The 22586-nt window shown below is 43.0% G+C and overlaps 1 protein-coding gene across 4 annotated transcripts in view; it reads right to left on the bottom strand.

The window, feature by feature from the left end:
• Positions 1 to 22586, bottom strand: part of PAK1 (p21 (RAC1) activated kinase 1) — a 136536-nt gene that overhangs the window by 62047 nt on the left and 51903 nt on the right. The window contains exons 1-2 of one of the 4 annotated variants that reach the window (XM_080688159.1): positions 17742 to 18023; positions 1459 to 1669 (exon numbers count right to left, since the gene is read on the bottom strand). In XM_080688159.1, the coding sequence (XP_080544285.1) occupies positions 1459 to 1648 (190 nt within the window). In that variant the 5' untranslated portion in view covers positions 1649 to 1669; positions 17742 to 18023. Of the gene's footprint in view, positions 1 to 1458; positions 1670 to 17741; positions 18024 to 22586 lie in introns of those variants that run through there. The other 3 variants (XM_080688162.1, XM_080688160.1, XM_080688161.1) reach the window with 3 other exon arrangements.

The following is a 22586-nucleotide window of genomic DNA, read 5'->3' as shown; positions in this document are numbered from 1 at the left end:
GTAAATGAACATATACAGATTGTCCAAAGTCTGGCAAGAGCATAATTATATTCTTAGAATTTTGCTCAGAATAATCCTATCTAATAAAAGAGTAATATGCAAATTAACCGTCACTCCGTGCCAAAAAATGGCGGCCCCCATAGCCACAAGATGGCGGCGCCCAGTCCCCTCAGCCCTGCTGCTGGAGTGTCCGGGCCTGTCCGCCGGAGCAGCAAGGCTGGATCCGCCGCCGGAGGGGGCAGATCCAGCCTCCCCGCTCCACCACTGCTGCAGTGTCTGGGCCTGTCAGCCCCGCCGGGGTTTGCGGGGACCAAGCATCGAGGCTGGATCCGCCCCCAGACACGGTAGGCAGAGCCTGGACAGCAGGGCTTGGGGGCTTCCTTAGCTCGGTGGTAGTGGGGAAGCCCCAGGCCCGGCAGACAGAGCCCGGACAGCAGGGCTTGGGGGCTTTGTTCGCAGGGTGATGGTGGGGAAGCCCCAGGCCCGGCAGACAGAGCCCGGACAGCAGGGCTTGGGGGCTTCGTTCGCAGGGTGATGGCGGGAACACCCACAAGCTCCACAGACAGAGCCCGGACAACAGGGCATGGGGGCTTCCTTAGTGTGTAGGTGTCGGCGAAGCCCCCAGGCCTGGCAGACAGAGCACACTGCAGGGCACTGGGGCTTCCTTCGCATGGCGCATGGCCGCGGCAGGCAGAGAGTGGACAGCAGGGCATGGGGGCTTCATCTCCATGGCTGCAGTGAAACCCCCAGGCCCCGCAGAGAGCAGAGAACCACGGGAGTGGGCCTAAGCCATCAGTAGGACATCCCCTGAGAGCTCCTGGATTGTAGAGGGTGCAGGTTGGGCTGAGGGACCCCCGTGCATGAATTTCATGCACCGGGCCTCTAGTCCTATATAATAAAAGCCTAATATGCTAAGTGTCCAGTTGTCCGGTCGGCCATTCAACCAATCAAAGCATAATATGCTAATGATATGCTAAGGCCGCTCAACCGCTCACTATGATATGCACTGACCACCAGGGGGCAGACGCTCTGACCAGTAGGTTAGCTTGCTGCTGGGGTCCAGCCGATCGAGACTGAGCGAGACAGGACAGACACACTATGGAGCCCTCCCGTGGTCCTTCCCTAGCTGGCCAACCTCTTGTGTCCCTCCCCAGCCCCGATCGTGCACTGGTGGGGTCCCTTGGCCTGGCCTGCGACCTCTTGAAATCTGGGCTGAGGGACTCGCCACCTCCAAGTGCACAAATTTCATGCACCAGGCCTCTAGTTAATAAGAATTTAATAGGTCTATTTTCCATTTGACTCCAGCCATTTTAGGCAAGAAAGACAAGAGAAATATTTAATAGCGTGGAAGGAGGTATTAAAGGAAAATGAAGTCAAGGAAAGAACAAATCTTTTATCCAGGTTACAAAAAAAAAAAATTAAGTATACAAATTATGAGAAAGAAGTGAAATACTGTACTTTTATCTCCAGGTAGGATGGCTCTGTAAAATCGGTCCTTCTTTTTCTTCTCCTCTGGATTTGGAGGCAGAGGTTTGGAGCCGTGGTTTAGGGTTCCAGCATCTTTGCTACCAGCTCCAATCATAGTGCTGGTGTTTCTCATTGGAGGGGCTGGGGGTTTATCTTGAATGTCCAGGCCGTTATTTGACATTGTCACCACCACCAGCAGCTACTGGAATCAGAAAAAAAGAACATAGCATTTTTATTATTTTTGAACAAAAAGAAATGTGTGTTGAAAAATTTAAAAGAATCCAAATTATACAATCCTTCCTCCAGGGCCCTGTTCAAGCCCTTCTCTGCATACCACGACTACCACTATCATATTCAGTCAACAGTACTCAAAGATATAACACCTACTCTGTGCCAAGCACGGCTGAAAATTCACAAGGTTCTTGCTTTTCTCTGCATTCCCCTATCTAAGGCATTGGAGAACACAGAAAACCATGATGATGTAGTTTAAAAGACAGAAATTTAGCCCAGCTGAGCTAAGTATGAATCCCAGTGCCATTTATTAGCTTTGGAAAAATTCTTTAATCATTGTGTGCCATTTATTCATTCACATGAAGATTAAATAAAACTGCTAACAGCATTCCACAGAGTGAATTTTCTGCCTACCTCTAATTTGTAACCTGAAGAAAATCACATTCCCTCTCTGGAATGGACTGTATCACTCTATCAAGGGTCTGTAAAGCTGCAGGCTTTGTAAATAGTTTTATTGAAACATAGCAACACCCATTCATTTACAAAGGTCTATGGCTTCTTTCACATTCCAGTGGCAGGACTGAGTGATTGCAATGGAGACTGTATGCCCACAGACCTAAAATACTTATAATCTAGTTCTTTACAGGAAAAGTTTGCAGACACCTGGCCTATATCACCTCTGCACTATCTCCTTCCTCTAAAATTTGACCTTATTCTAAATATAAGATGGTCAATGAAGTAACCATCCTATCCTATATGATGCTGGATTTATTGGCAATCTCCAATGCTTCTGGAAAATAAAAAGAATAAAAAAAGGGAAAAGAGGTAAAATCCCCTATTACATGGTCGCAATAGTTTTAATGACGATAGATGTTATTACCTCAAATAACTGTCAATGGATAGATATGTTTCCAAGATTAATAAAGTTTCTCATTATTCTTCCATGCTACAGAGGATATTATATCTTTAACCATGACTACTTAGAATGTAAGCTCTTTGGAGTCAAACACAACAGTGTTAAGACTAAAGTTTCTAATTAAAAAAAAAAAAATCAGCATAATAATTACCCAGAGCTTTTTAGAAAATAGAGATGCATGGCTTAACTCCCATAAATTTTGATTTTGTATGGCTGGGCTAAGGCCAAATTCTGTAATTTAAAAAACTAGTGATCTTAATACCAGCCAGATTTGAATAGCACTGCCTTACATATCAACTGCTCAAATGCTATAAACAAAATCTATAGGAATCTTTTTAACATTTTCTAATAAATGCAAAACTAAATGATGCCATGCATTCATCCCTCCCTCATCCTCCCCCCCTCCCCCCCCCCCCGCCCCCCGCCGAAATCCTTTCTCCATGTGCCCTTTGGAACTGTTCTCACCTCTAAGCAGTGTCTCCTCCAGACCCAGGGCAATGGTATATTTTTACTAGATTATAATTGTTTTCACCAGAAGCAAGAGTGTTCCCCAAAGGTTGTGCTCTATTTTGTCACCTTTACAATCCAAAAGTGCCTAGTACAGTATCTGACTTATAGTAGATTCAATAAATTTTTTTAATTAATCAAAAGTTTATACAGGGATATATACCTTGCCATTAAGGAATTTAATGCAGATGAAATTTTAAGGTTCTTCCCAATCGACCTACCTTATAAACTAAGCCATCACACCTGGACCCAACTTGCATTCAAACTATACCTCAGAAATCTCTGTTCTCCTGAATTTGCCAAGTAGTCTCTTACCCCACTCCTGACTCCCCAATGCTTCTGGTCAATGATTTCTCCTACACATCTTTTAAGGTCAAATTCGAACTTCATCTTTTTGAATAATTCATCCTGATCTTCCTCTGGCAAACCAACTGCTCCTTACTTCTCTTTTTGAACAAAATAAACCAAGTAAGCAAAGACGATCTTGTTCATCTAGACTACCTCTCTGGTGTGCTTTTTATCCATTTCTTCCAGTTTCACTTTGCAGCTTTGCTTTTGCTTTTCCCTACCAGCCCCAACTCAAGTCCCCCAGCACCGCCAAAGAGAACTTCTACCGGCTCAGTTCTCAAGTATACTTTCCCACTGCGAACTGCCAGTTCCAAAATTATACTCCCTGCAGCCACCTGATACTCTAAGCAGGCCCTTCCTTGCCTCTTCAGCCAACAACTTCATTGACTGTAACTCCCTTTTATGACCACAGCCCGGGACTGTGCCAAAAAAGGCTTCATCAGCCTTTCTGATACATACAGCTTTTCTTCATTTCTCAGTTCTTTCACTATGCCTGGGGAATTCTTGGTGGTAGAGCTCCACTTTCAAAAAAGAGCCCAAGTTACTTTAAACATAAAATCTGCTGTTGGAATACAATGTTTGAATTCACTGCACCATATTCCAGCCTAGGTTATCCCACCTATGATTGAAAACCAGTGATAAAAAAAACCTACAGTCTCAAAAGTTAGCCTATTCTATCTTTGGTCACCTCACTTAGAGAGTTCTCACTTATATTAAGTTCTGTCTACCTCACACTGCATTGCAATTACTTGTTTACACATTTGCCTTCCCTTTCACTCCTCTCCCCTGCCAGACTATGAACACCCCCAAAACAAAATCCAGTCTTATTTACTTCTCAATCCCAAACCCCAGGCCTGGCAAAGAATATGTAATCAATAAAGACTTGTTGAACAAATGAACAAATAAAAGAACAAGTGAACAAATAAATAAGTAAGTAAACAAACAAAAACTACTTCCATCTATTAGTCCTAAATCCTATCTCTTAGGGCTCTTCAGAAAAGATTATTTCCTCTTCCCCAGACAGAACTTTAGATACTTGAAATCATCTTTCACCCAGCTGGCATGGCTCAGTGGTTGAGTGTCGACCTATGAACCACAAGGTCATGGTTCAATTCCCGGTCAGGGCACATGCCCAGGTTGCGGGTTCAGTCCCCAGTGCGAAGAAATGCAGGAGGCAGCCGATCAATGATTTTCTCTCGTCATTAATGTTTCTATCTCTCTCTCCCTCTCCCTTCCTCTCTGAAATCAGTAAAAGTATTTTTTAAAATAAATAAATAAAGATGGAGATTAGAATCCATATCTTCAGACTCTCTGCCAAAGGATTTTCCAACTGTATTTGAGGTAGTTCTAGCCCCTTTGTCCCTTTTCTGACCTGACTTCTACTTCTGATTTATGTTTAGGTTGGTCATATCCAGCCAATAGCAAATATAGAAATATATAAACATGTTTGGGCTGGACTTGATTGATATTCACCAAATTTCTTCCATGAACTAATAAGCACCATTAGCTATGTGACCCTGGGTGACTGGAAACATCTTTGAGATTTTGTTTCTTCTGACTTGCTCACTATTTTATCTCCAGCACCTAGCACAGCCTGGCAAACAGAAGATATACAAATTCCTGGTCCTCAAGTCAGCCACATGAACGTTATATACACCTTTTGCTGTAGTTGCAGGTTCCTCATTGAAGTACAATTCAAATCAATAAATTTTTACTAAGTACTTACATGTAAGGTGCTATGCTAGAAACCAGGGATTTAGAGACAAATAAATGAATAAGATATGATTCCAACTCTAAAGATTCTCACAGTCTAGAAAGCAGGACAGACAGGACCTAGAAAACCACAATGCCAGGCCATTTAAAATAGTGCCATAGAACAGCGCAAGCAATGAAATGTCAGAAGACACAGAAAGGATTACCTATATTGAATTAAGGTAATCAATGAGGCTTCATAAGAAGAGATGGTGTTAAGAGTAGGGGCTTAAAGAATAAATAAGTCAGACTAATGGTCTTTGACTCTCGACTATTAGAATCCCTATGAGCTTCTTAAAGCACCAGCTGAAGTACTTAAGGGGAAGTATACTAATATCTGCAATTTACTTTGAAATGCATTTATAAAAATAAAATTGATTAATGGATGAACATAGGGATGTGATATACTATACACATCAATATATAATACATAATGGATGTGATAAAACAAGTAAATGAAAATGTTTATGGTAGAAGAATCTAGGTGGTGGTTATACAGCTATTCGCTATAAAATCCTTTGAACTTTGCTATATCTCTGAAAATTTTCCTATTAAGAAGTTGTGGCTTAAGCTCTGATGCAATTGGTCTGGAATAGCACTGGTCTAGTTAGTACCTGAACCAAAGAAAACAGACAATAAATAAATGATTCTGATGGAGAGCAATGATGGCAAATGCATCCCAGACCACAGGAATAACATAAGTGTGAGAGTACAGTGTGGAAGAATGCAACGTGAAGGTGAAAAAGTAGGGTGCAGGAATCACAGAGGGTCTTTTACAGCATTTTTTAGTCAGAAAATGGTCCCTTCTTAGCAAATCTAGATCTGTGCAATGAATGTCTCATGTTAAAAATAAAAGATGACACTGTTGACTTTTTTAAAGGCTGTAAAGAGATGACAATGAAAAAAGAGGTGTTGCCTGAAGGAGGGACCAGCTGCTACCCGTCTGCAGTGAATTCTCTGTGATGCCTAGAGCTCACACAATGAGACTTGGGGAGTCTGGGAGAGTCCTTTACATCGAGAGACTTGCCTAAAATTCTAAAAAAGCTTCCCCAGAGAACCTTCTGGGCAAACTATCTTTACAAATAGGATTTCTGCCATCATTTGGGGCTGATATTTGAATAACCATTAACATTAGATCACGTGTGGGAGTTTACAGAAAACTTAGAAATCTATTCAACTGGTATCGATTTTCTCAGTCATTCATGCAAGTATTTATTTATTACCTACTGTTTGCCAGGCTGTGCTAGGTGCTGGAGATAAAATAGTGAGCAAGTCAGAAGAAACAAAATCTCAAAGATGTTTCCAGTCACCCAGGGTCACATAGCTAATGGGCAGCAGAGGCAGGAACCTGAAATGAAGTCTATAACCAAGACCTCCTTTCCTTCCACATCACACCTCACTGTTCATGCTAGAGGCAAAGGGACGGACTAGATAACCTCTAATAACCCCTCAGACCATTATTTTAAATGAAGGAGAGAAAGGAAAAAGAAGAAATAAAATCTATTCCAAACATATATTAATCACATTTCTCAGTTCCAACAATTCAGAGCAGCTGAGACTGGCATGACCTATACTCCCCCCAAGACTGGGGAGTACTGCATGCCCTTGACACCTAGTTATGAGAATCTGATCTTTAATTAAATTGTGCCAGGAGGTTTTCTTTGGCAGAGGCCTAGAATGCTGCAGTCTTGAATTTGCTGAGGGATGTCCTTCTGACATGTCAAAGACACTCCCGTTATGCAGCCTCCAGCCACTTTAGCAAGAAGAAAGCAACTGCTGAGGTAGCAGGGAGGGAAGCTGGAGGCTGCTTCTGAACGGTTAGGAAAGCTCCTTTAATTTCTAACCCTCAGTTTCCTCTTAGCAAAATTCAAATAAGGATATCTACTTACATAGTTATGAGAATTAAAAAGCATATATAAAACCATCTAGCATGCTACCTGGCACAAAATAAATATCCAATAAATATTTGTTCACATCCCCCACTCATCTCTCGTTTTCTCCACTATTTCCTAAACAGGTTGTCCCAGCTCAATATGCTTTCATGCCCCTGCCTTTGCCCACACTGTTCTCCCTGCTGAAAATGTCCCAAACAAAGTCCTACACAATCTTCAAGACCCAGCTTGACGCACTTCCTCTATGAAAACCTTCACAGAACACCCCCTCTACATCTTCCTTCCCCCAATTTAATAGCATTTTATACATATTTCTAAGCAGCAGTTTCCATATTTCCTCATATTAACTTTACCAGACTATGAGCAAATCAAGGGATAAAACTGAATCTGATTAACCTCTGTATTCCAGAGTCTGGCCCAGCACAGACCTGGTAATAGTACAGGTTCACTAAAAAGCAACCTGGTTTAGTGGGAAGAGAAAAAGAAACACTAGGAACTGGAAGAATCTTGAAAAATCAGTCAGTTCCAAATCTTTATTTTATAGTTAGGAAACTGAAATGAAAGGGGTATGCAACTTATCTAAGATCACTCAATGAAATAGGGAGAAAGTCATGACTAGCCTCTGATAACTGATTCCCTTACAAATATTTTCTACACTGATTATTATTTGAGACGGAATGAACAAAGAACTGTACCTGGGAGGCATCTTGCAATTGGCGAGGTCTGAGAGGCAGCAAAGTGAAATGGAAAAGGCAGAGAGATTTGGTGTCAGACTTAATTAAGTTCACTTAGGTTGGCCTGGTACCTTCATCCTCTCCTCCCCGGACCAATCACACCTGCACATCTTCCTCATTCCTACCACCCCTGAAAATAGTCCCTAGAGTTACTTCCAGAAACCAGTACCAAAGGTCTTATAATCCTCTCCCTACCTTCTTGGGAAATTCCTGACCTGCAGCATCAGTTGAGCTCCTTCCAATAGTAAGCTTCGAACCTCTCTCTTAACAAATGGCCCGAACTGAGAAAATCGTCACTAAAAAAGCCCATACAATCTGAGAAGGAATCAATAGGCAGTCTGGTTCAACCTTCCAAGAAACACTGGAATCTATTCTGCTGTCTCCTAAATAGATGATCTTCCAGGTAATCTCTGCCTGAACATATCCTGTGGTTTCCCACAATGTCACATGCTGCCTCAAAGGAACATTTTCTCTTAGAAGTATTAAGAACCACAGATGAAAATGGACTGCCCTCTTGCCTCTAAAAGATATCCAGATTAAGCCAATCAAGCTTCCAGTGCCCATTTACTTCAGTCACTTTTAATCACCCAAACTCTCATCCCCAACCTTTTCTGTATACCCTCTAATCTGACCAAATTCCTCACCCCTTTCCGACTCCTTGCCTCCTTGCCTTAAAGGAAACCTGGCTATCATCTGAAGAGGAGTCCTCTCTAGCAGCCCTCTCTACTGGAAGCTGTGTTCTCTCTCATACCCAACCAATCAACGTTGTCCTTAATTTTCAGTGCCATTTCATAAAACTATTTCTTTCTCTTCCTCTTGTAAAAACCTCTATTCATTTTAGTAGCTTCCACTGGCTGCTATCACACTTTCTTTCTGTCTCATACTCACTTCCTGGCCACCCCACTCAAAGGCTTTAGTTCCTAGATCAGCCTTCCTCTGCACCACGCAGTTACCATTCTAGGTGACTTCGACTGCCACATTAATGATCTTCCAACACTCTGGCCACTTTGTTGCTGACCTCCAATCCAAATTGCCAGTACTACCATGATCACACCCTGGACCTTATCACCAAAATGTGCATCAACTCCAATATTTGGAATGAGTCATATATACTCCAAATACAACCTCTTATTCATACAGCTCACTTACTCAAGAACTTCCACCACAATTCCTAGACTTCATTTTAAGCTCCAATGCACTATCCATTAGTCCCCCCTGCCTTCGCTTCTCTTTTTCCCTAATCATAGTCTGTTAAAATCACTTAAAAAATCAAAAACCATCCATCCTCAACCCTGGCCAGGTAGATCAGTTGGTTAGGCCATGGTCCCAATACACCAAGCTTCTGGGTTCAATCCCTAGACAAGGGCACATACAAGAATCAACCAATGAATGCATAACTAAGTGAAACAACAAATCAACGTTCTCTCTCTCTCTCTCCAATCAATAAATAATTTTTTTAAGAAAAAGCCACAACATCAATCTTCTAAAGCTCACAGCCACAACAACAAAAAGCAAAAGAGCCTGATTCCAAAATGGGCAATGCATGGACACGGGCAATAGGGTAGTGAAGACCTGGGGTGGTGGGTAAGGGCTAAGAGGAGGGGGGAGAAGGGGGAAAAGGGGAGATATCTGTAATACTATCAACAATAAAAAATATATTTAAAAATGAAAAGAAAAACAATGGGCTTGAACAGACATTTTTCCAAAGAAGATATACAAATGGCCGATAAGCAAATAAAAAGATGTTCAACATGACTAATCATTAGGAAAACACAAGTCAAAACTACAATGAGATACCACCTCGCACCCATTAGGATGGCTACTATTAAAAAAACACAAGTGTTGGTGAGGATGTGAAGAAAATGGGACCCTTTTCCACTGTTGGTGGGAATGTAAAATGATAAAGCAACTGTGGAAAACAGAAATAGCACTTCCTTAACAAATTAAAAATAGAATTACAAGCCCTAGCTGGTTTGGCTCAGTGGCTAGAGCGTCGGCCTGAGGACCAAAGGGTCCCGGGTTCTAATCCAGTCAAGGGCACGTACCTCAGTTGCAGGCTCCTCCCCAGCCTGGGTCCTGGTCAGGGCGTGTGCAGGAGCAACCCATCAATGTGCTTCTCTCACATCTATATTTCTCTGTCTTTCCCTCTCTCTTCCACTCTCTCTAAAAATCAGTGGAAAAATATCCTCGGTGAGGATTAAAAAAAATAATAATATATATATAAAAGGCTAATATATAAAGTGTCCCCTCGGGAGTTCGACCAGGAGACAGGGAGTTTGATCGCTTGCTATGACATGAGCTGACCACCAGGGGGTGGCGCGGAACAAAGGAAGGTCCTGGCCGGCAGCCGGAAGGAAGGCCCTGGTTGGCAGCTGGAAGGCCTCAATCAGCCCTGATCACCAGCCAGGCCTAGGGACACTACCCGTGCACAAATTTCATTCACCGGTCCTCTAGCTTAAAAATAAAAATATAATGACCGTATGATCCAGCAATTCCACTTCTAAGTACATATCCAAAATAATTGAAAGGAAGATCTTTAAAGGATGTTTGTATACCCATATTCATAGCACCATTATTCACAATAGCTAAAATGTTGATGCAATACATTGACAGATGAATGAATAAGCAAAGTGTGGTATATACATACAATGCAATATTATTCAGAAAAGAAAGAAAATTCGGCAATATAGAATGACATGAATAAACTTTGAAGACATTATGCAAGTAAAATAAGCCAATCACAAAAAGACAAACACTGTATGATTCCACTTATATGAAGTACCTGGAGTAGTCAAAATCGTAGAGACAGAAAATATGACGGTGGCTGAGAGGGGCTGGAGAAGGAGTGAATGGGGAGTTATTGTTTAATAGGTAGAGAGTTCCAGTTTTACAAGATGAAGAGTAATGGGGATAGATGGTGATAATAGTTGCACAACAATATAAGTGTATTTAATACCACTGTAATGTACACTTAAAAATACTTAAGATAATAAATTTTATGTTATACATATTTTACCACAATAAGAAAAGGAAAAAAGTAAGGGCAATCAGAAATTACTATATAATAAATACACTACAATGTGCCAAAAGTTCACAATGGTATGGATCGTCATATTACAGTAGGAGCCTGTTAATGAGGTAGGGACCAGTGAACTAAAACTTAAATGCAATGGATAACTGAATCTAAGTAAAATCTGTTGGATACTTTAAACAAATCTGATCTATCAATCTAAACAACTTTGACTTTTTTTAAAATCACCCCCTTGCCTTTTCTTTGTTTCCAACATTCAATTGGAAATTGAACTACTCTATCTCCCAATTGTCTCTATACTGAAGCAGTTGAATGCCCTAGAGAACATTACCTGGTTTCACTTGAAAATTATGGTACCTCCCTAGCTATGATTATCTTACCTCAAATGGGCATTCAACTGGACTCTCCACTCACCCTTTAGCTGATAAGATTTCCTTCCATGAGAAAACAGAAATCTTTGCAAGAGAACTCCATCTTCCCACCCCCAAATTACATGACTCCCTGCACCTGCACCATCCAGTAAGAGTAAAGAAGGTGTCCCATCAAAAGCCATTCTCTCACCTGGCCAGTGTTGCTCAGTGGTCAAGCATCAATCTATGAAACCAGGAGGTCATTGTTCAATTCCCGGTCAGGCATATGCCTGGGTTGCAGTATCAGTCCCCAGTATGGGGCATGCAGGAGGCAGCCGATCAATAATTCTCTCTCATCATTGATGTTTCTCTCTCCCTTCCTCTCTGAAATCAATAGTGTGTGTGTGTGTGTGTGTGTGTGTGTGTTTAAAGCCATTCTCTCTACTCCTTCACTTGCACTCTCTCACCTGGAACGATATCCTCTTTCAGTTCCATTAATTCTCTCTCTCCTCTCTCTCTCCCTCTCTCTCTCTCTCTCTCTTTCTTTCTCTTTTACTCTCTGATTCCACTTACATGAGGTATTAAGAGTGATCAAAATCATAGAGACAAATTATAATGGTAATTGACAAAAAATATATCTCTCTTAGATATATTCAGTCATTCAACATATATTTATTGAGCATCTGCAATGTACCAGTACTAATCTAGCTGAATAAGACAAAGTTCCTGTGTTCATGGAGTGTATGAACTACTTAGTAGAGGCAAACAAAGAAATAAGCAAATAAATATGTATTTCAAGTCCATAATGAAAACTGAGGAGTAGTGTATGTAAAACGAGGAGGAGAAACAAGGATGGAGGTGATACATAAAATAAGGTGATCAGAACAGGCTTCTCTAAGGAAGAGACACTTAAGATCTGAATGAAATAAGACAGCAAATCATAGTAATCATACCTGGAAGCATTCTAAGCTGAGGGAGCAGTACGTACAATTGTCCTAGATAAGAATACTTGGGCATGGAGAATGGCAAAAAGGCCAGTAAGACAAGAGTTGAGTGAACAAGGAGAAATGTGGTCGGAGAGTGAGAGTAGAGATGATAGCCAGAGGTGAGATTATGCAGGACCTTACAGAACACAATAAGTTTGGATTTTGCAGCAAGTGTGAGAAAACAGTGAAGAGTTTTGAGCAGTGATCTCAGGGGAGGAAAAGTAGTGAGATCATTAAGAAGTAATTACAATAATCCAAGTGAGAACTGATGGTGGCTTGAATGAATGGTAGTAAGTAGAAAGAAGTATTGCAAAGGTTGATATATTTTGAAGGTAGAGCCAAATTAGTTAGCGTGAATGTACAGTGTGAGGTGGGGGGGGGGGGGGGCGGAAATCAAGCTTTATCTCTAAATTTTTGGCCTGATATAAGAACACTGGGTAAATACCTTATAGTGTCTCCTATTCAAATACACACACACACACACACACACACACACACACACACACACACACACACAACCTTTCCCTTGACACCAACATCCTCTTCCAAACACCATTAGGTCTTTTGTTCCCCTCTATAGCAAAACTTCTCAAAAGAAGTGTCTACTAGCACTTATACTACCCCACTTCCTCCCTTTCTGTTTGCCAACTAATACCCTATTATTTCACCAAAGGAGTCTTGTCAAGATTACCAATTATGTCCATGTTGCCAAATCAACTCGCCAGTGTGGCTCAGTTGGTTGAGCGTCCTCCCATGCACCAAAAGGTCGTGCCAGTTCAATTCCCAGTCAGGGAATTGAATGCCCATGTTTCGAGCTTGATCCCCAGTGAGGGTGTGCAGGAGGCAGCCAATCGATGTTTTTCTTTCGCATGGATGTTTCTCTCTCTGTGTGTGTCCCTTCCTCTCACTCTAAAAAAATCAATAAAAACATATTTTTTAAATAAATGAAAAAACAAATCAACTATTCGATCCTCACCTTATTCAATCTCTCAGCAACATTCAACATAACTGATCTCCCTTCTCTTTCAAATGCTCTATTTTCTTGGCTTCTGGGAATGCACTTTCACCTGTCTTTCCTTCTATCTTTCTTCTACTCCTATCTTCCTTCACTAGCTATCCTCCTCTATATGTCCAAGACTAGGAACCTCCATTCTTCATACACTACACTCTCCAACAAATGATCTCCTCCATTCCCATGGCTTTACATATCATCTATATGTTGATATCTCTAGCCAAGTGTCTGTCTCTAGCCCAAAAGCTGTCTTTCAGACTAAAAACAATTTATTAGATAACCCCACCTGTATTTATGATAAGAATCTTAAACCTGACATGAATAAATGGAACTCTTTTTTTTACTATATTTTTATTGACCTCAGAAAAGGGAGAGGGAGAGGAAGATAGAAACCAAATGGAACTCTTGCTTTTCACAGTATCTATCATGAATTTTAATTCTATTTGCTTACTTGTTATACATCTTCCTCAATAAACAGTACACTTCCCAAAGGAGCAACTAAGTCTGCTGTGTTTACCAATGTACTCCTAGCAACCGAATAGTTTAGCAAGAGTACACACCAAGTAGACACCAAGATTTACTAGACACTGTGGCTGCTCTCAAAATATTCACATACTAATGGGAGAAGCAGATACATAAACCACAATGATAGGACAGCATGGTAAGTGCCACTCTGCGTGATGAGAGGAAGCACACGAGTGCTGCATGAATCCAAAAGAGGGCCCTTCGTAGCCCCACAGCGAGGGGAGACTTTCTTAAGAAGATGACTTCAGAGTTTATTTTTGCAAAAGAAGAATAAGTATAGCTATCAAGTCCCTACTATATATATTTTTCTTTTTCATAGAATTATTTTGAGACATTATTATAGCTCCTCGAGGTAAGTATAAATATCTCCCATTTTATATATGAAGCTCAGAAAGATTAAAAACCAGATAGCTAGTAAGTGGTAGAACCAGAATTTGAATTGAGGTCAGTCTGCTTTTAAATTCCTTCCCCTTCCTTTCTTTTTTTTTTTTTTTTTTCCCTATATCACAAGGCATCACTAAAAACAATACATTTTTATACTTGCCACCTACTATTTGCTTGACCTTAAACAAATCACTATACCACTTGACCTCAGTTTTCAGCATGGGGCTCAATTACCAGTCTCCAAATCACTCTCTAGCCCCCTCCTTTTCCTTTATTATTAAGGGTTGAGGTTCAGCTGTAGTCAGTGAGCAACCCTGAGCACTTCTTTCAGGCTGCAGCATCTGAGCATTTTTCATGGCTGAACATGCATTCGGGAACAACTACAGTAACATTTGTACAGAGCGCTTTACAGGTTACAAGGCAGTGTCACACATTCATTATTTCACTTGATCTTCACCAGTCCTATGAGCTGTTAAATCCCTATATTACAGAAGCCAATGGAAGTAAAATGCCTAGCCTAGCTTCATCTGGTCTCTGAACTGTACTGCCCGCCAGAAGTTGAATTGAAGAAAACTGGGGAGGGAGGAGGGGCCTGAAAGGAGAGGAAGCAAGCCAATGACTCATAGAGGGAACTCAGCACCAAGTCACCCAAATGGCCTAGAGCCAGGAGAAGTTAAGAGGGACCAAGTCTCTTTCCCTTCCAAGGTAATGAGTGTTTGTTTGGCCATGGCACAGTGACCTACCATAGAAAACTGTTCTTCTTCCTTCTCAGCAGAACCTAGAGCAGGGGTGGGCAAACTTTTCAACTCGAGGCCCACAATGGGTTCTTAAACTGGACCGGAGGGCCGGAACAAAAGCATGGATGGAGTGTTTGTGTGAACTAATATAAATTCAAAGTAAAGGAGCGGAGGGGAGAGCAAGAGAACCGGATAGAACAGCCGGATCCGGCCCGCGGGCCGTAGTTTGCCCACGGCTGACAAGAGTCTAACCCCACAGATAGGCAGAAATGAGAATATAAGAAAACTCTAAGTACACTACATGTACACACAGGGCCAGAAGATAACATGGTATAAGAGACTAGGTGTCACCTTTAAAGAAGACTTGAGTTTAGGACCCAGCTCTGTCGCTGACCTGATGAATCAAAAGTTCCCTCTGTGTTATCAGAGCCCCTTGTACTTCTCTTATATCACATATATTTATTGCATGAGGTTACAGATATCCATACTCCTTGACCTGTACTGGAAGGCAGCAACTGAGTCCAATTTCCATTTGTGTATCCTCAGCACCTGACACCATAACTAACATAGAAGAGATGGTTCAGAGAATGTCTCATGATGGATGGATACCATATTCAAAGCTTTTTGTATGTACACACATTCTACATTCTAGTCTAGACAGTTAGTGCCAGGAAAGCTGCAATCCTGTCTTATCTCTGCTTCCCCGCTCACTCTCTTACTTTGAGAACATTGCCCAAGAAGAGTTTGCTGAGAAGAAACAAACCAGTCCAAAAAGCCAGCCTTCAGAGGGAAAGAGGATTAACCTGTATGTTCCTCTTTCACACCGCTATCCACAAAGATCCCCCATCTTGTCCAGGCCACCCTCTTCTTCAAAAGACCACTGTTCTCCCCCAGAACTCCTCCTTCTCTGCCTCCACCTTACCCCGGCTGTCCCCCTCATCTTCCCTGGGCTCACAAAGGTTTCCCTCTTTTCCTCCAGGTCAGCAACACCTCAGAGCTGCCAAAGAGTCTTGTTTCTCTCCCAGTCAACCTCACCAGAATGTGAGCTTCTGCCCAGTCCTACTGAAGCCTCTTGCTCTCCTCCCAGGCTAGTCTTCAAGCTCCCCACCTCCCAACTTACTGCCTGCTGCTGCCCAGGCCCCTCCAGGAAGGAGGTGGGGAGCAAATCCAGGAAGAAAGATTGCTTACTGGTAGGCCCAAAGCAAGGCCTAGAGGCAGTAAGGAGAGAGGCTGACACTGGGGGAAGGAAGGATTTATAAGTGAAAGCCAAAAGCCAGGGAGTTAGATGGGAGTTAGAGAGTGTTTGGACCACACAAACACCAGAGCAAAGGTCCCTACAACCAATAACCCAATAATAATGAGAAAGTTAATCAATACTTCTAGAAGGAAGAGAAGAAAGCCTAACAAAGCAGGAGAAGGATCCAAGAGAGGGAAGGAAAAACTAGCAATGGAGGGGAAGGGATAAGAAAGGGGAAGCACGAGGGAGCAGGAAGAAGAGAGAAACTGAGGCTGGGAGAAAAGGTGGGTCAGGGCCAGGATAGAAAAAATAACATGAATAGGAAAGAAAAAGTAGAAAGAGGAAGACAAGGAGGCAGTCACAGAAAAACTGAAGAGAGGAAGGAGGTCCTAAATAATCAAGTAGGTTAATACCAGTCCTGACATGTATTTCTTGGTCCCAGATAATCAAGAAGGAAAGATTATAGTGATTAAGACATTACACAGATCCCAAGTCTGTCATTAACTTGGCAGAATAAGAAGGGGGTTCCAGAGAAGACAGCCTAGTTTAAAACAGCTTTATACCTAAGTATCAAAAAACTGGTCATTTTTTTAAAATATATTTTTATTAATTTCAGAGAGGAAGGGAGAGGGAGAGAGAGATAGAAACATCAATGATGAGAGAGAATCACTGATTGGCTGCCTCCTGCACACCCCCTACTGGGGATCGAGCCTGCAACCCCCAGACATGTGCCCTTGACCGGAATCGAACCCAGGACCCTCTGGACGGCAGGCCAACGCTCTACCCACTGAGCCAAACCAGCTAGGGCAACAGGTCAGTTTTGAGAAAAACCATTAACATACCTTGCCCCGCTTCTTCCTAATCCCACCACCCGGCACACAACACACCTACACTCAACACCAAAATAATCAGCATTCTCAACCTCTGCCTTGCCCATAAAGTCACTGGGTCCCGAGCAGACCAGCAAGATGCCATCCACAAGCTGGCTAGAAGACAGGACACCAGGTCTGCTTCCTGAGTTCACCTGTCTCCTACAGGGTTAAGGGGACTTCTCTGCCGCCCACTGGAAGGACTTCATACCAGCTCACTTTACCAGAAGGCAATCTGACAGCCTGGAAAAGCCCGAGTTACAAACAGAATGTCAAGCCCTTCACTGAGGAGATAAGGAAACTGAGGCCCACAGAGGCTACTGGAACAGGACCAGCCCCCCAAGTTTCCTATCTCCCAGTTTACTGGACCTCTTAACAGGTCACTTATAATATAATGCCCCTCCCCAGCACCCAAGAGGGAAAAAACCCACCATCCCAGCTGGCAGGTAGCTAAGCCAAGGCAGAGAAAAAGTATCACCCTAGCCACCAAGCAGAAGGGTGCTGGTAAAGGAGCCAGGTTCCTGAGGCAGAGCAGTTCCCCAAAACCCAGCTTCCCCTTCACGCCCTTCCCTGCCAGAGCTCTGATCCCAGTGCTGGCCTAGCCCAGCGTAGGCTCATCGGAGGATTCCACCTTCAGCCCTTCTCTCATTTGGGATCTCTTAAGGGAAGAGACCCTAAATCTACCAAACCCTGCATCACCACTGCCCCGAAGCCTGCAGAGACTAACCCCCTCCCCAGCATCGCCCAGCTGGGCCGGCAATACCTGGTGGGGGGAGTTGGCCCCGGCATCTCTGGCCACTGTTTTTGTCGCAGAGCCGCACCTCTCTCCCGCAGGGCCTGGCCACGCAAAGCCGGGGCTCCACCCGAGCCTCTAGTCGGCGGGAGCAGGGCTCCGAGCAGCTCCGTGCCCCAGCTCCCGGGTGCAGCACGCTCCCGCCCTCGCAGGGCACAGTGAAGGCGCTGCTTTGGGGTTGGCGAAGCAGAAGGGGCGGGGAAGAAGGGAGGCAAGGAGGCGGGAGGAAGCCGCGCTTCTCCTTTCTGAGAAGCACTGAGGGCGGGGAGGGGAGACTACTACCTTCCTACCCTCTCAGCTCTTCTTCCCCACATAGTCTCCAGCAGGAGGTCATTTTTTCACTTAAACTAGGCTTTCCACCGGCCACTTAAGGGTTTTGGATGAGCCCCAGAGTCAAGGAAGAGAACCTCTGTGCCTTAGTTCCTGCAGCTAAGTCTGGACTCCAGGACAACTAAAGTCAAACCTAGGCTCCATCAGATTAGGCTTCAGAAAAAAAGATGCACCCACCTTCCCACTCCCCACAAAGGTGTCAGGTTCTAATTCTAATGGCCTAGGCAGTGGTCGGCAAACTCATTAGTCAACAGAGCCAAATATCAACAGTACAACGATTAAAATTTCTTTTGAGAGCCACATTTTTTAAACTTAAACTTCTTCTAACGCCACTTCTTCAAAATAGACTCGCCCAGGCTGGTATTTTGTGGAAGAGCCACACTCAAGGAGCCAAAGAGCCGCATGTGCCTCGTGAGGTGCAGTTTGCCGACCACGGCCCTAGGGAAAATGGGCTGACACTTATACCCAAAGCGAAGAAAGCTCTGCAGCAATTATCCTTGATTAAGTGTTGTTGTGTACCAGGTGCTTCATAAAATGTTACTCTGTCTCACCACAATCTTAGGAAGCAGGCACTCTACCAATCTACATGTGTGAAAACTGAGGTCCAGAAGAATGTGGTTTCATACAAGTGTTCTCAAACACCTATTATAAATCAGGCCTTGGAATGGGCCCTGAGCTAAACAACCCATTACAGGACATATGCCAACCCTGGCCCAGCACCCCCTAAATGCCAGTAAGTATCATTGAAACTATAAAAAAACCCCACACATTTCCAAATACCCCCTCGGAGGTAACATTACCTCACCAACTCCCCTTCTATTATCCTGCTCTTTAGAGAGATGGCGGGACTCAGATCATGCAGGGCATCCTCCAGGTCATAACTAGGAGTTTGGATTTTGTCCTAAATTTTAGCAAGGAAGGCTTTGGAAGGTTTTAAGCAGAAGGACAAGATCTAATTTACATTTTTACAAGATCACTAAATGATGAAAAATAGAGGAGAGGGTGATAGAATCTAGTTATTAGATTCAGGACTCCAGGTAAGAGAAGATGGTAATGACTTAGACCAGCGGTCAAGGGAGCGTCAAACCGCGGCTCACGAGCTACATGTGGCTCGTGAGCCGCAGTTTGCCGACCACTGACTTAGACTAATACATTGGAAGATAAGGTAAGAAGAAACAAGTCAATTCTAAGGACACAGCTTGGAAGAAGCAGCAGAACTTGCTGAAAAACAGAATATGACGTGTGAGAGAGGGCAGTGACTTCCCCAGGACTACCCGGCTGGTAAATGGCCAAAGTGCCCCAGCTCTAGTCTGACTCCTACACCTATGCTTTATTTCTCTCTGCCATGGTAGTCAATTTTATATCAACTGCTTATCCCTCTTCCTACTGCCTGGCCAACAGCAGATAACCAACGTTATGCCTGATTAAGTGCAGTAGAGAGAAGTTTTATGGTATTTGTCCATTTCTCCTGACAGATACCTACACCTCCATTCAATGTGCCCAAATTAATCTAATTGCAGAAGGAAATAGAGGAAGAACTCCATGAGGACAGAAAGAGCTCTTCTGTTAAACACCTTTCACCTTTCCCATGCCCTGAGTACTTGTGCTATTCCAACTACCAGAAGTCCCAGAAACAGTGCTCTGCCTTGGACATAGTGTTTCATACTAATGATCAATAATCATAGCATCTGATCTTACCCAATTTCCCACCACATGCAACAAACATCCTCCAATAGAGGGTTTTCTTGGCCCTGCTGGAACATGTGCAGGAAAAAAGAGCTCACTTGAAAGTAAGACAGTGCTTCCTAATATTCAGCCAGGTGCCTCTGTAAACTTCCAATTCTGCCTCCTGGAGTACTCAGAGATCATCCTTCAGGAAATATCACATTAAAGGCTTTCAGATATGTGTGTATGGTGAGCTAGCAAGCCCCTATACTTGTTCTCTTCTCCAGGAAAAATACCCTCGGTTCTTTTCATCATTTGTTCATTCAACAACTAAGCATCTCATACAAGCCACTCCTTCAAAGAGTTTATGGTCTTGTTATAGTGGTTTTAAATTCTCTCTGTGCAACAAAATTAGCTGGGAAGATTTAAAAATATATATTGAAGTCCTATCAGAGATTTTGACTCAACTGGTCTGGGGTGTGGCCTAGGCAATATATCTTTATAGCTAAAACTATAGATAAATAGATATATATCAGAGGACTAATACTACTCAACTTCAAGACTTACTATAAAGCTACAGTGATCAAGACAGTGTGGTATAGGTGAAAGAATAGATAAATAGATCAGTGGAACAGAAGAGAGAGCTTGAAATAGACCTACACAAATACTGTCAACTGATCTTTGACAAAGGAGCAAAGGAAATTCAATGGAGAAAGAATAGTCTTTTCAATAAATGGTGCTAGAAATAGGATCTCCACATGCAAAAATATAATTAATCTAGATACAGACTTTACATTTCTCACCAAAAAAAAAATAACTCAAAGTGTATCATAGATCTAAATGTAAAATGCAAAACTATAAAATGTCTAGAAGATAAATAGGAGAAAATCAGATGACCTTGGGTTTGGTGATGACTTTTTAGGTACAATACCAAAATCACAATCCATAAAAGAAAATGTTGTTAAGTTTCAATTAATTAAAATTTAAAACTTCTGTTCTGCAAAGACACTATTAAGAGAAATTCAAGTCACAGACTTGAGAAAATAAATATTGGCAAAACACATATCTGATGAAGGACTGGTATTCAAAATACACAAAGAACTCTTAAAACTCAACAAGAAGAAACCAAACAACTCAATCAAAAAAATGGACAAAAAATCTGGATGGACACTTCCCTAAAGAAGATATAGAGATGGGAATTAAGCATATGGAAAGATAATCAACATCATATGTCACTAGGGACATGCAAATTAGAACAACAATGAGATACCACTAAATACCTATTAGAATGGCTAAAATCCTAAACAATGAAAACACCAAATTCAGGTGAGGATGTGAAGCAACTACAATTCTCATTCACTGCTGATGAGAATGCAAAATCTTATAGCCACTTTGGGAAACAGCTTGGTAGTTTCTTACAAAGCTAAATGTAGGCTTACCATACAATCCAGCAATTACACTCCTAGGTACTTACCCGAATGAGTTGAAAATTTAGTTATGTCCACACAAAATATGTCCACAAATATTTATTGCATCCTTATTCACAATAGCCAAAATTCAGAAATAACCTTATTTACAACAGCCAAAATTCAAAAGCAAACAATATATCCTCCAACAGATGAATGGATAACAAACATACAATGGCATAACAACAATAAAAAAAATGAATTATCAAGCCATGAGAAAACCCTAAATATATATTGCTAAGTGAAAAAAGCTAGTCTGAAAAGGCTGATTCCAACTACTTACGATATTCTGGAAAAGGCAAAATTATAGGAAGGGCAAAAAGATCAGTGGCTGCCAGGGTTTCAAAAGGGAATTGAGGATAGGGATGAAGAGATGGAACACCGGGCATTTTTAAGGCAATGAAACTATTCTGTATCCTATCTAATAAAAGAGTAATATGCAAATTGACCATCACTCCAACACAAGATGGCTGCCCCCATATGGTCAAAGATGGCTGCTCCCATGTGGACACAAGATGGCCACCACAAGATGGCCAGCAGGGGAGGGCAGTTAGGAGGGACCAGGCCTGTAAGGGAGGGCAGTTGGGGGCAATCAAGCCTGCAGGGGAGGGCAGTTAGGGGTGACCAGGCCGGCAGAGGAGGGAAGTTGGGGGCGACCGGGCCTGCAGGGAAAGGCAGTTGGGGGGGACCCAGGCCTGCAGGGAGAGCAGTTGGGGGGGGGGGGGACCAGGCCTGCAGGGGAGGGCAGTTAGGGGTGACTAGGCCTGCAGGGGAGGGCAGTTAGGGGCAAGCAGGCTGGCAGGGGAGCAGTTAGGCATCAATCAGTCTGGCAGAGGAGTGGTTAGGGCAGCCGTGGGCAAACTACGGCCCGCGGGCCAGATCCGGCCTGTTTGGCTGTCCTATCCGGCCCGCGGAGCCGAAAGAGCGGAGGGTTCTCTTGCTCTCCCCTCCACTCCTTTACTTTGAATTTATATTAGTTCACACAAACACTCCATCCATGCTTTTGTTCCGGCCCTCCGGTCCAGTTTAAGAACCCATTGTGGCCCTCGAGTCAAAAAGTTTGCCCACCCCTGGGTTACGGGGTGATCAGCCTGGCAGGCAGAAGCGGTTAGGGGCCATCAGGAAGGCAGGCAGGCGAGCAGTTGGGAGCCAGCAGTCCTGGATTGTGAGAGGGATGTCCGACTGCCCATTTAGGCCCGATCCTACCGGGGATTGGACATCCCTCGAGGGGTCCCAGATTGGAGAGGGTGCAGGCTGGGCTGAGAGACTCATACCCCCATGCACGAATTTCATGCACCGGGCCTCTAGTGATACTATAATGATGGATATATGATAAGCATTTGTCAAAAGCCAT

Source organism: Plecotus auritus, assembly GCF_963455305.1.
Source record: "Plecotus auritus genome assembly, chromosome: 9".
NCBI lineage: Eukaryota > Metazoa > Chordata > Mammalia > Chiroptera > Vespertilionidae > Plecotus > Plecotus auritus.
The sequence above is the reverse complement of the archived record's forward strand: the minus strand, read 5'-3'. Positions and strand labels throughout refer to the sequence as shown.